Source organism: Littorina saxatilis, linkage group LG3, assembly GCF_037325665.1.
Source record: "Littorina saxatilis isolate snail1 linkage group LG3, US_GU_Lsax_2.0, whole genome shotgun sequence".
Lineage (NCBI taxonomy): Eukaryota > Metazoa > Mollusca > Gastropoda > Littorinimorpha > Littorinidae > Littorina > Littorina saxatilis.
In genome coordinates this window covers 70,494,476-70,507,476 of record NC_090247.1, presented here as the reverse complement: position 1 = coordinate 70,507,476, position 13,001 = coordinate 70,494,476, and the positions used below count along the sequence as shown (strand labels likewise).

General features: G+C 43.0%; 1 protein-coding gene across 1 annotated transcript in view; it reads right to left on the bottom strand.

Moving 5' to 3' along the window:
- Positions 1-13,001, bottom strand: part of LOC138963149 (ras-related and estrogen-regulated growth inhibitor-like protein) — a 47,189-nt gene that overhangs the window by 15,071 nt on the left and 19,117 nt on the right. Inside the window, exon 2 of the mRNA XM_070335183.1 lies at positions 4,479-4,535. Within this exon, the coding sequence (XP_070191284.1) occupies positions 4,479-4,535 (57 nt within the window). The remainder of the gene's footprint in view (positions 1-4,478; positions 4,536-13,001) is intronic.

Here is a 13,001-nt window from a genome sequence, read left to right as displayed (position 1 = left end):
ACAAAGGAATCTTTATGCATAAAATTATATCCGAAACTCTACCCCAAACCATTTGTTCAAAATTCTCTTTGAAGAACTCACACCACCTTATGAAATTTAACACTCCTCTTCCTAGGATAGACTTATTTAAGTCTAGTCTAGTTTATTCAGGTGGCCGTCTCTGGAACGCTCTTCCGAATGCCTTACGGGAAGCTACCAGCACAGATTCTTTCAAAAACAAATATATATCCCATTTAATGAAAATAGTATATTCTTGATTGTTATGTCCTTTGGGACAGAGTCACTCACTTTTGATTTATAGTTTTGTTCACGAAATTATGATGTTCTGCATACTATCCATTGTCTTGCAGAGTTGAAGTACTATTACATAGTATTCTGACTCTAATTGACTTGCACATTTTTGCTTTGCACCTTGTCATGAACATTTATAAACTACAATGTTTCATATAATGCACTTATGTACATAAACTTATACTGTTTTACTAATTATGTAAGTATGTAGTAGTAGTTATTACACCCCCGGTAAAGGGGTGTGTATAGGATTCCGTCCATGTGTTTGTTTGTTTGTTTGTGTTCGCATATAGATCTCAAGAATGAACGGACCGATCGTCACCAAACTTGGTGAACAGGTTCCATACATTCCTGAGACGGTCCTTACAAAAATTGGGACCAGTCAAACACACGGTTAGGGAGTTATTGGTGGATTAAAATTATACAAGGACTTATAGAGGGACATCTTAATGGTCAAAGGGAAATAACCATTCTCACTCAGTCACTGCCACCAACTGAGAAGGTTATTTCCCTTTGACGGGGGTGTTTTTCCTACCTCGGAGGAATTTCTTGTTATAGTAGATTTAGTTCCTCTTTAGGACGAGGGCCAGATGCAAAAAAGTATACCTATGCTTATTCTGTTACCCTCGTAAAATAAAGAATTGTCATTGTCATTGTCATTGTCATTGTCTCTCTCTCTCTCTCTCTCTCTCTCTCTCTCTCTCTCTCTCTCTCTCTCTCTCTCTCTCTCTCTCTCTCATTTCATTTTTTTTTCATTTTCATTACTTTACTCTCTCTCTCTCTCTCTCTCTCTCTCTCTCTCTCTCTCTCTCTCTCTCTCTCTCTCTCTCTCTCTCTCTCTCTCTCTCTCTCTCTCTCTCTCTCTCTCTCTCTCTCTCTAGGAATAGGGGCGGGAGAGCATTGAGTAGAGATTGAGAAAAAAAAATGCTGATGGAATGTAAGTGTTCTATCTACAATACATCAAGAAGAGGCATGAATTACCTGGCTAGGTTGTGAAAACGACTTTCTTTTCAATGGTACTATCATCATTCCAAGAAAAATCGACAGGAACGCTGAAATCTTGTGTGATTCTAGAATTCCGAGACGGATAAACGTCAGACCTCACAACCGCGGCCTTTCAAGTCAAGTCAAGTATGTTATTGTTTTGGGCCCAGAGGGCTTTGAAACAAAGATATAACTTTAACAAAAAAAAAGGAGTCCCTTTTTGCCTTTCCATGAATTGCTCTTTTAATGCAGACACCAAAAATGTACCCCCGCAGCAGTTCTGATAAGTAGCATAATCATCACCGTCAGATTAACGATGCTCATTAAGAAATCAGTAGTGGCTTAGCCAGGGGATATAAACGTGTGATTCCCATGACTCAACACCGTGAAACATGACACCTCAGAGGCGAAACAAGCCACCAACGTGTGGGTCGCAATCCCACGCAAATCCCTCATCATTCATTCCTAAGCCTGTAGCATCCAGCCATTACCCAATCCCACCACAGTCGGTGATGAGTGTGACACAATTTAGCAACATTCCCAAGTACCTTTCCCGCGTCGCGGTACAACGGACAGGTAACCGTAATGTTATCGTGGCCGGGAATCTAACGTGTGTGTATGGGGGGGGGGGGGGGTATGTGCTCAATCAACCAAAAGCTTGTAGAAAATAAAACCTTTGTGTCACGGATTTCGCGTCGGATTTGCGCCGATTCGGGTTTTGACGTAACCGGAAGGAGGAGAGCTCAAAGGGGGATGAGTCTTGTCACCGTGACATGAAGCAGAGGTCAAACACCTTTGGTGAATCACGGCGACAAGGCAGTCAAGCGTAATCGAGGTTGTTTCTGTCAGAAGTGCATTTCAACCCACCGCAGGTTAGACATCTTGTACCTGTATAGAAGGAAGAAGAGAAGAAGGAGGGGGAGGAGGAGGGGGGAGGAGTATTTCGTTGATCAAATGCAAGATTGCAATCTTCTTCTTCTTCTTCAGCGTTCCAGAATTTTCTGGTTACGTGTGAGCTCGTTTGCTCATTTGGGTTCCCCACACTATACTCTGAGAGCATAGTCAGCTCACTCCGCTTTCGTTGAGTAGGCATGCTGGGTATTTTCGTGTTTCCATAACCCACCGAACTCTGACATGGATTACAGGATCTTTTCAGTGCGCACTTGGTCTTCTGCTTGCGTTTACACACGAAGGGGGTTAAGTTCTGCAGGTCTGCACATAAGATGACCAGGGAGATCGGAAAAATCTCCACTCTTAACCCACCAGGCGGCAGCGACCGGGATTCGAACTCACGACCTCCCGATTAGGAGGCCGACGTCTTACCACCACGCCACTGCGCCCGAGATTGCAATCATTTTCAAGGTTTATAGTGACATAAATTGTGTCTGTAGGGGAAGGTTGCCTAATATTGACCACGTTTTGTTTCTTGCCGATAACTAGCTTGTTTTCTTGCAAAGAAGTTTCATTTTGTGTTTGGTAGTCCCTCTCTCTTGGGATAACCGTTAGGCGTAATTATAGTGAATTAGCTTTGATAGACATTCAGCAAAAATTAAATAAAACAAATTCACAGTGAAGAGGCCTTCACGAATCACCGTAAAAAGCCCCCTATATTTCAAAATAACATGATACAACTCAGTGTGCAAGTCAGACTAATTCAAATATCCTTTAAATTTATCTGTCTCGGGTTGATAAGAATATTATTTGAAGCATAACAGGAAACTAAAGACATTCATCAAAAACCGAGTACAAATAAATGAAATTACCAACTTCCACGATAAGAAGACTATTTGTTATATTCTTTGGAAAGTTCGAGGGCTAGTTATAGGTTATTTTCAGCAAGCTTCTTAATCAGTTTATGAAAATAGCCTTTAGCTTTTAATTTCTTCAATTTGTTGAAGGTGGTCCTCAAATTATTAGGCGACACACACGTAAGCCTACTTTGATATGTTGCTATTATTTTTTGTTTGCAGTAGAAACTCGGGGTCAACATTGCTGTCTTAGCTGTCATATATAGCATTTTTTGTGTAATAACAGCTTTAGCTATGGACAGAAACTAATCCGTTGTAGGCGTCAAATTTAGATTGAACACTGCCAAAATTGCAAAAAGGTTAAAAAGCCTAACGGCTTTAAGGTTTGTGTTTCTGCAACTGTTTTGACATGTGCAAGTTAGCCAGAGAGGGTGAATACAGCGAATGAAACTGTTTTGAGCGCTCTAGCACCGTTAGTTTGTCAGAACAGGAGGTGGTCCATATTAGGCAGGGGTCCATATTAGACAACCTTCCCCTAGCTTATGCAATTTGTTTGGAAGCGAGGTAAATAAGGTCTGTATCAGTAGTCATTTCGACAGTATAGTGTAGTGCAATATTCTGCAATATCGGACTCGGTGACATGTGACTTGATCTCTATCTGCCTGTATGTCTGTATGTCTGTGGGTCTGCCGCTCTCTCTCTCTCTCTCTCTCTCTCTCTCTCTCTCTCTCTCTCTCTCTCTCTCTCTCTCTCTCTCTCTCTCTCTCTCTCTCTCTCTCTTAATCTTTCATCCAAATTCCAGACATGGCTACCAAGGCGCGACACACAGACCCCCTCCTTAAATTCATATCAGTGGACATCGCAACAACATAGACCAGATAAGCTCTCGTCGCGGCGATAACCGTCATTACAGCCCTACGCGGCCTTCTCAGGTCCCCCCTTTAACGGACAAAGACGGTCAGATCTGACCCCCTCCGCGAGTCACAGTGTGTCCCCAAACCTTTTCCTCCCTGGAAATTGTATCCTCCGATGGTCAGTGCTGAGTTGTACTGGGACAAGGGAGGAGGAAGCGATCGGTCAGCCTTTAATTTCATACTTTCACCTGAAGCGAGGTCTGCATGGACTGCCTGGGACAGGAAAGAGTTTTGTTGTGGTGACTGGAGGATCGGAATGGGTGATGCTGTCAGCGCTCTTGTTCCGAGTGTCACCCTGTTTCTTGGGGTGGATCAGTCACCCATCCCCTTCCACCTCGCCTAGCTTCACTAGTACCCATTTCTGTCTCACAACCCGACTTCATTAATTTGAGAGACGAATTTCGTGTGTGTGTGTGTGTGTGTGTGTGTGTGTGTGTGTGTGTGCGGTGTGTGTCTGTGTCTGTGTCTCTCTGTGTGTGTGTGTGTGTGTGTGCGTGCGTGCGTGCGTGCTTGCGTGCGTGCCACAGTGTTTGAGACTCACCAATGCTCGAGTAGTACTCGCCGATGAATCTCTTGGTGAGAAACCTCACGGTCACAGCTGAAACACACAAAAAACAAATAATAGATCAATGAAAATAGAGAATAGCAATGCTTATTAATGGTACAGGTTGCACGCAAGGGTTATATATAGTGGCTTGTAAATATGTATACTGTAAAAGATACATTTTTTAACAGGATAATCGAGGATATATATATATATATCATATATATGAAAGAGTTAGAGCCAAGGATGGACAGGCAGATAGAGATCGAGACAGACACATACAGACAAACAACAACAGAGAGACAGAGACCATCACAGTGCCGAGACGACTCCACGTGCAACAGAGACATATAAACAGACAGACAGAGAGAAAAAAGAGAAGAGAGATCAAATCAAATCAAATCAAATCAAATCAAATTTTATTTTACGAGGGTTGTGGCATAAGCAATATAAACGAGCTTCTTTTCAATCAGCCCTCGCCCAGAGAGGGACAGAGAGAGAGAGAGAGAGAGAGAGAGAGAGAGAGAGAGAGAGAGAGAGAGAGAGAGAGAGACAGACAGACAGACAGACAGACAGACAGACAGACAGACAGGTTGGTTAGATATCATTTCTTATCGTCTCTTCGTGCCACGCTATTAAGTCAGAGCGAGACTCATCCAGCTAAAATATTAGTATTTCAATCGAACAACAATCCGCGTAGAAATAGAGAAGACCCAACCACAAGGAAAATATTGGATTAGCACAGAATACAGCACTCAGTCACAAATCATTTGACATTTTCCCAAGCACGTGCAAACCGAACAAGCTCCTTTCAGATGACCTCAAAGCGACGTGTCTATGTCAACACACAAAGCAAGCAAACCAAACACAAAGATCTAACCACGTTCACTGACACGGCGACCACCCCAACAGCATACTACAGCATTGAGGTCAGAATGGTCAGATATTGTATCGTAATCCCCTTCCTCAATCTTGCTGTCAATGCTCTTAACGCGTTTCTTCGTGCTGTTGACATGCTCCGACAGCTCAGCTCAAAACGCTTTTGAATATGTTAACAAACATGACGACAAGAGCGCTAATACTTTCAAAGGAGGCAGAGAAAACGACATGGTTTTTTGGACTTCAATGGTAGGCGACAAGGGCACAAGCACGTTAAAATGAGGCAGAGAAAACTCCATGATTGTTTTGGACTTCAATGGCACTGGTGGGACAGGCTAACTCATTTGAATGAGTGAAGATCGTATTATATTCTAGAAACATCCCTCTGAAGTTTTCATTCTGAAAAACATGTAGGGGGAGGGCTCCTAATATGGACCACTTTTTGTTTCATGCTAATAACTAGCTTGTTTTCTTGCGAAGAAGTTTCATTTTGTGTTTGGTAGTCCTTCTCTCTTAAGTGAACCGTTAGGCCTAATTAGAGTGAAATAGCTTTGATGGACATTCAGCAAAAATTAAATACAGAAAAAATCACAAATGCTCCTAATATGGACCAGTGAAGCGGCCTTCACGAATCACTGTCAAAAGCCCCCTATACTTCAAAATAACATGATACAACTTATTGTGCATGTCAGACTAATTCAAATATGCTTTAGATTTATCTGTTTCGGGTTGATGAGAGCATTATTTGAAGCACACCAGGAAACTAAAGAAGCATATCAAAAACAGAGTAAAAATAAGTGAAATTATCAACTTCCGCAAAAAGAAGACGATTTGATATATTTTTTTGAAATCTCGAGGGCTAGTTATAGGTTACTTTTAGCAAGCTTCGATTATGAATTAATGAAAATAGCCTTTAGCTTTTATTTTCTTCGATTTGCTGAAGGTGGTCCATATTAGGAGACCCACACATACTTTGAGATTTTGCTATTATTTTTTGTTTGCAGTAGAAACTCGGGGTCAAAACTGCTAAAATGTAACAAATACGGTCTTAGGTGTCATATATAGCAATTTTTGTGTGATAAAAGCTTTGGCTGTGGACAGAAACGAGTCCGTTTTAGGCATCAAAGTTAGAGTGAACACTGCCAAAAGTGAAAAAAGATAAAAAGCCTAACGGTTTTAAGGTTTGTGTTTCTGCAACTGTTTTGACATGCGCAAGTTATCCAGATAGGGTGAATACAGCGAATGAAATTGTTTTTAGCGCTCTAGCGCCGTTAGTTTGTCAGATCAAGAGGTGGTCCATATTAGGAGCCGGTCCATATTAGGAGCCCTTCCCCTATTGCCGTTCCCCTTGTCCCAACCAGCTTGGCCAAAACGAGCAAAACAACACGAGGCTTAAAAAGCAATAAACGTCGTGCTGTATTTCAAGACCAACTGAATCAGAGAGGGGTCTGAATTTAGAGCCCGTTCTTTGTCAACTTTAACATGAACAAGATGGGGGAAAAACATGAAGGGACATCGTTGGTGAGAGGATGCGGTAATGATTTGTTTGTTTGTTTGTTTGTTTGTTTGCTTAACGCCCAGCCGTCCACGAAGGGCCATATCTGCTTTGACATATAACGTGCGCCACACACAAGACAGAAGTCGCAGAACAGGCTTCATGTCTCACTCAGTCACATTATTCTGACACCGGACCAACCAGTCCTAGTAACCCCATAATGCCAGACGCCAGGCGGAGCAGCCACTAGATTGCCAATTTTAAAGTCTTAGGTATGACCCGGCCGGGGTTCGAACCCACGACCTCCCGATCACGGGGCGGACGCCTTACCACTAGGCCAGCCGTGCCGGTCCCGCGGTAAGGATACGAAGAAAATGATTATGAGTCTGCAAAAAACGGTGATGCGTTTGCTACTGCTAGGAAAGACTTGCACGCGGTCAAAGTTGAAACCCGGTCTCAAAAAGGTCAAACGGCAAACAGCGGTGACAGACACGGTGTGCGCATGCGCCAACCGGGGAAAAGAACCAGACACAGGAACCGCAACCCTGACTTAAGTCACATCTACACAGTTAAGTCATGTTGCACAAACAGTCGGCTGCCCCGCTTTAGCACGCTAAACCAACACTATGTCTGTTTGTCTGTTTGTACACTCAGTGAACGACTCTTGCCGTTTCTTTAGAAGAAGGCCAAAACGTCGTCTCTGACGCCAAAAAGCGGACAGAGAAAAAGTTCAAAAAGCAGACAGAAAAATGCGTAAATGTGGTTTGTATCAAAGAGGTCATTACGAGAATGTGTACATGCAGTGTACCACACCAATCTGAGCATGTAGCTTTGCCACGCCAGTCGGAGGATGTAGTTTTACCACACCAATCTGGGGATGTAGTTTTGCGTCTGCAGTCGGTGAAGCGCCAAAAGTTAGTTGAAATCGCCGAACAATTTGCTTGTTTGTTTGTTTGTTTTTTTAGGAAAATACTGTCGAACATTAAAACGGTGGGGAAAAATGACACCAATGACACCAATCAAGAGCTACTTAAAACTTTCGATAATTGGTTTATACAGTGTTTTATTATTTTTGCTATGAAAGTAGCATTTACCTTGAAGGTTTTCCCCCAAGATACACAAGATAAAACATTTAAAAGAGAACGTAAACAAACTAAACTGTGTGGCAGAAATGTGGTGACGCCTAGTAGCAAAAGAATGTCCACATGGAAAACACAATTTCACAAGTGTTATCGTTCTTACATAAAACCGGTAAGGGCTTTCCAAGTCAATTTAACCATTTACTCGAGGTAAACATCTCAGTCATTCTCACACACTGCGGGTTTGTGTTATCACAGCGCTAAGCCAATTTCGTGTGAAGAGTGGGATATACAATCAATTACGAATCATTCAGAATCAAGTGGCGGGCACTGGTCAGTCTTCCAGTGTCCACGCCTCTCTTCCGGGGGTCACACCACTGGTCAGTGTCGGGTCAGTTACGACAGTGTTAGGTGGTCAGTTTTGCCAGTGGCCGGTGGTCAGTTATGCCAGTGGTCAAACAAAACTCACCTGACGCTGGCCAGAGTGTGGTCGAAAATGACGTTGTTTTGTCCTTATATTATATATGAATGCCTGGGGGGTTGTGCAAGGTGTGAAGTATGAGTTGGCTGATTCAATAAAAACTACCCGACTGACTGACTGACTGACTGACCAAGATGCATAATCAGAGCAAACAATCCAAGCTCTGTATTAATTCCTGAGAGATTATACAAGATGTAAACTAACTCACTCACTTAATCACTTACCAATTGAATAAGTAACTAACGGAACTACGGAATGACTGAATGACCGACTAACAGACAGACGGAGATAGAGACAGATAGAGACAGACAGAGACAGACAAACAGGAAGGCATGGATGTTGAAGGGCAAGTAGGCGGGGGGACGTACAGACAGACAGACAGACAGAATACAGAATACAAAATATTGCCCAAGTTTGGGAATTTTTTCTGACAGCTGCGGTTATCACTCCATTCACTCTAAAAAAAAAAAAGAGAGAGAGAGAGAGAGGGAGAGAGAGAGAGAGAGAGAAAGAAAGAGAGAGAGAGAAAGAGAGAGAGACACACACACACACACACACACACACACACACACACACACACACACACACACAGGCAGACAGACACACACACAGACAGAGAAGACAGACAGACAGACAGAGACGAAGACAGACAATCAGGCAGTGTCTTGGGGATGTTTCATTAAATGAAATATTCCCGTCTCGGAAAAAAGGTCGTGCCATTTTAACATTTAATCCACATTACCGGCTGTGAGGTGTACGTTACAAAACACTCCGGTGACAGCGGTGTTTGAACAGCAGACCTATCAGCCAAGGTAAGCAATTACTGTTAGATAAACAGGCCCACCGGCACAGGTAGGTAAACCCACAACCCACACACAGCCAAATAAGTAAAGACCCCATGCAGGTAAGTAAAACCATCATCATACAAAGCTAGGTACGTATAGCGCCCAGGTAAGTAAACCGTACATCGTACGAAGCGAGATAAGTAACGCGCCTGACCGGATAAGGAAACCGTCTATACTACAAAGCCATGTAAGAATTACAGGTGTCGTGTTGTGAGTAAAGGTAAAGCATCGCACAAAGTAAAGTGTCCGGCGCACAAAGCCTGCAGTCAGTCTCTGACGTTGATCCGTTGGGCAAGTTGACCCCTGGCTGACCCTATCCGGTCAACGTACAAGCCTATCTATGGCCTTCTGGTCTTTGTCCGTTAGATCCACAGGGCTACGATCAAGGGAATTCATTAAAATGCCAGATCAGCAGAACAGAGGAATGGAGAGAGGTATGGGATGTAAAGGCCAAAGTCCGTCAGCTGACTGTTTGTCTTTTTTGTATTCTTTGATTTATTGAGATAGGTGTGTTGGTGGGTGTTGATCGGACGGCTGCTTTGCTCTGTGGGGAGATGTCAAGATCTGTCTGTGTCAAGATCAAGACTACAAGATGACACCTCTGTCTATCTCTCTCTCAACCCGTTCGACATCGGGGTAGTTCGGCATAGTGCAGTAATAGTGGCTGTTCGGCACAGCGGCTATGCGGTATAGTGTTGGTTCGACATTAGGCCCGTTCGGCATAGTGTGCGTTGCAGTGAGTCTTATGGAGATAGTGTCCACACAGAGATTCCGATCGCCGAAATGTCTTTTTGGAGAGAGATCGTGTTTGTTCGTTTGTTTCTACTTCCTTTCTTTCTTTCCTTCTTTGGTTGTTTGTTTCTGTGTTTGTTTCTTTTTCATTCTGTCTTTCGTCGTAATTTCTCTTGGCTAATCTACAAAAAATCTGTATCTTTACCCTCAAATCCCCTACCCCTCTCCCGAATCCTTAGATTATCAAAGAAGTTTCCCAGACCACAAGTGAAAGCAGTGAAGGACAGTGACAGACGACAAGCCGCCAGCAGGACATTTAAATAATCATGGCCTACCATTCCCAGCCGTCTGTGTCCGTCAGATGCCGCCTTTATTGGGCCGGCGTATGTGAAAAATGAGCGTTGAATTATCAAGGCTGGCCGTTTTACGTTTTATGAATTGTGAGTCCACTGTTATGAGTGTCTCTGTCTGAGTGGTAGTCAGGCCTTTTGCCTGAGGCCAGATGTTCATGAATTGTGAGTCCACTGTTATGAGTGTCTCTGTCTGAGTGGTAGTCAGGCCTTTTGCCTGAGGTCAGATGTTCATGAATTGTGAGTCCACTGTTATGAGTGTCTCTGTCTGAGTGATAGTCAGGCCTTTTGCCTGAGGTCAGATGTTTATGAATTGTGAGTTCACTGTTATGAGTGTCTCTGTCTGAGTGATAGTCAGGCCTTTTGCCTGAGGTCAGATGTTTATGAATTGTGAGTTCACTGTTATGAGTGTCTCTGTCTGAGTGGTAGTCAGGCCTTTTGCCTGAGGTCAGATGTTCATGAATTGTGAGTCCACTGTTATGAGTGTCTCTGTCTGAGTGGTAGTCAGGCCTTTTGCCTGAGGTCAGATGTTCATGAATTGTGAGTCCACTGTTATGAGTGTCTCTGTCTGAGTGGTAGTCAGGCCTTTTGCCTGAGGTCAGATGTTCATGAATTGTGAGTCCACTGTTATGAGTGTCTCTGTCTGAGTGGTAGTCAGGCCTTTTGCCTGAGGTCAGATGTTCATGAATTGTGAGTCCACTGTTATGAGTGTCTCTGTCTGAGTGGTAGTCAGGCCTTTTGCCTGAGGCCAGATGTTAATGAACTCGAGTCATGGGCGTTGGTTAGGACGGTCTCTGTCTGTCTGTCTGTCTGTTTCTCTCCGTCTCCCTCTGTCTCTCTCTCTTTCTGTGTGTGTGTGTGTGTGTGTGTGTGTGTGTGTGTGTGTGTGTGTGTCTCTCTCTCTCTCTCTCTCTCTCTCTCTCTCTCTCTCTCTCACAAAAATACCACAACTTATAACAAGTCGCGTAAGGCGAAAATACAACATTTAGTCAAGCTCAGTCGAACTCACAGAATGAAACTGAACGCACTGCATTTTTTCCGCAAGACAGTATACTCGTAGCATCATCTGTCCACCGCTTGTTCTGAGCGTGTTTTTAATCCAAACATATCATATCTATATGTTTTTGGAATCAGGAACCGACAAGGAATAAGATGAAATTGTTTTTAAATCGATTTCGGAAATTTAATTTTAATCATAATTTTTATATTTTTAATTTTCAAAGCTTGTTTTTAATCCGAATAAAACATATTGATATGTTCATGGGTGCAACTCTGCCGGCTACACGCCGGCAGCCGGTTTTTGGTTTCATCGGCTGCCGGCAGTGCCGGTTTTTGAAAATTTTAGGATGAATAGTATGGTTTACTTTGTATGTTTTTGTTCCAGGAGAGGTTTTTTTTGGCATTTTAAATACTAAAATAGCTTCAGCTTCTGGGCGGCTTCGCCCCCCAAACCCCCCCCAACGGGGCGCTGCCCCTGGACCCCAACTTTTGCAGGTTTTTGGAATTTTCCAGGTTGCACCCATGTATGTTTTGGGAATCAGCAAATAATGACAAATAAGATGAAATTGTTTTTGGATCGTTTTATAAAAAAAATAATTTTAATTACAATTTTCAGATTTTTAATGACCAATATTATCAATTAATTTTTAAGCCTCTAAGCTGAAATGCAATACCAAAGTCCGGCCTTCGTCGAAGATTGCTTGGCCAAATTTCAATCAATTTTATTTAAAAAATGAGGGTGTGACAGTGCCGCCTCAACTTTTACAAAAAGCCGGATATGACGTCATCAAAGAACACATCTGGGGATATCATGCCCAGGAACTCTCATGTAAAATTTCATAAAGATCGGTCCAGTAGTTTACTCTGAATCGCTCTACACACACACACACACACACACACACACACACTCACACACACACACACATACACACATAGGCCTACACACATACACCACGACCCTCGTTTCGATTCCCCCTCTGTGTTAAAACATTTAGTCAAAACTTGACTAAATGCAACAAGTCGCGTAAGGCGAAAATACAACATTTAGTCAAGCTCAGTCGAACTCACAGAATGAAACTGAACGCACTGCATTTTTTCCACAAGACCGTACACTCGTAGCATCGTCTGTCCACCACTCGTGGCAAAGGCAATGAAATTGACTTTCTTTCTTTCTTTAGTTGGTGTTTAACGTCGTTTTCAACCACGAAGGTTATATCGCGACGGGCAAAGGGGGGAGATGGGATAGAGCCACTTGTCAATTGTTTCTTGTTCATAAAAGCACAAATCAAAAATTTGCTCCAGGGGCTTGCAACGTAGTACAATATATGACCTTACTGGGAGAATGCAAGTTTCCAGTACAAAGGACTTAACATTTCTTACATACTGCTTGACTAAATTCTTTACAAAAATTGACTATATTCTATACAAGAAACACTTAAGGGTAAAAGGAGAAACAGAATCCGTTAGTCGCCTCTTACGACATTCTGGGGAGCATCGGGTAAATTCTTCCCCCTATCCCGCGGGGGGATTTGTGGAGGTCTCAGTATCACCAAACTGGTCAAATGTCCCACTCAATGGATTAGTTCCAACCTCTGGCCAAAGCCATCAACGCAGCAATGCAGTTAATGAGACTAGGGGGTCCTTAACGTCCTCACAGGAA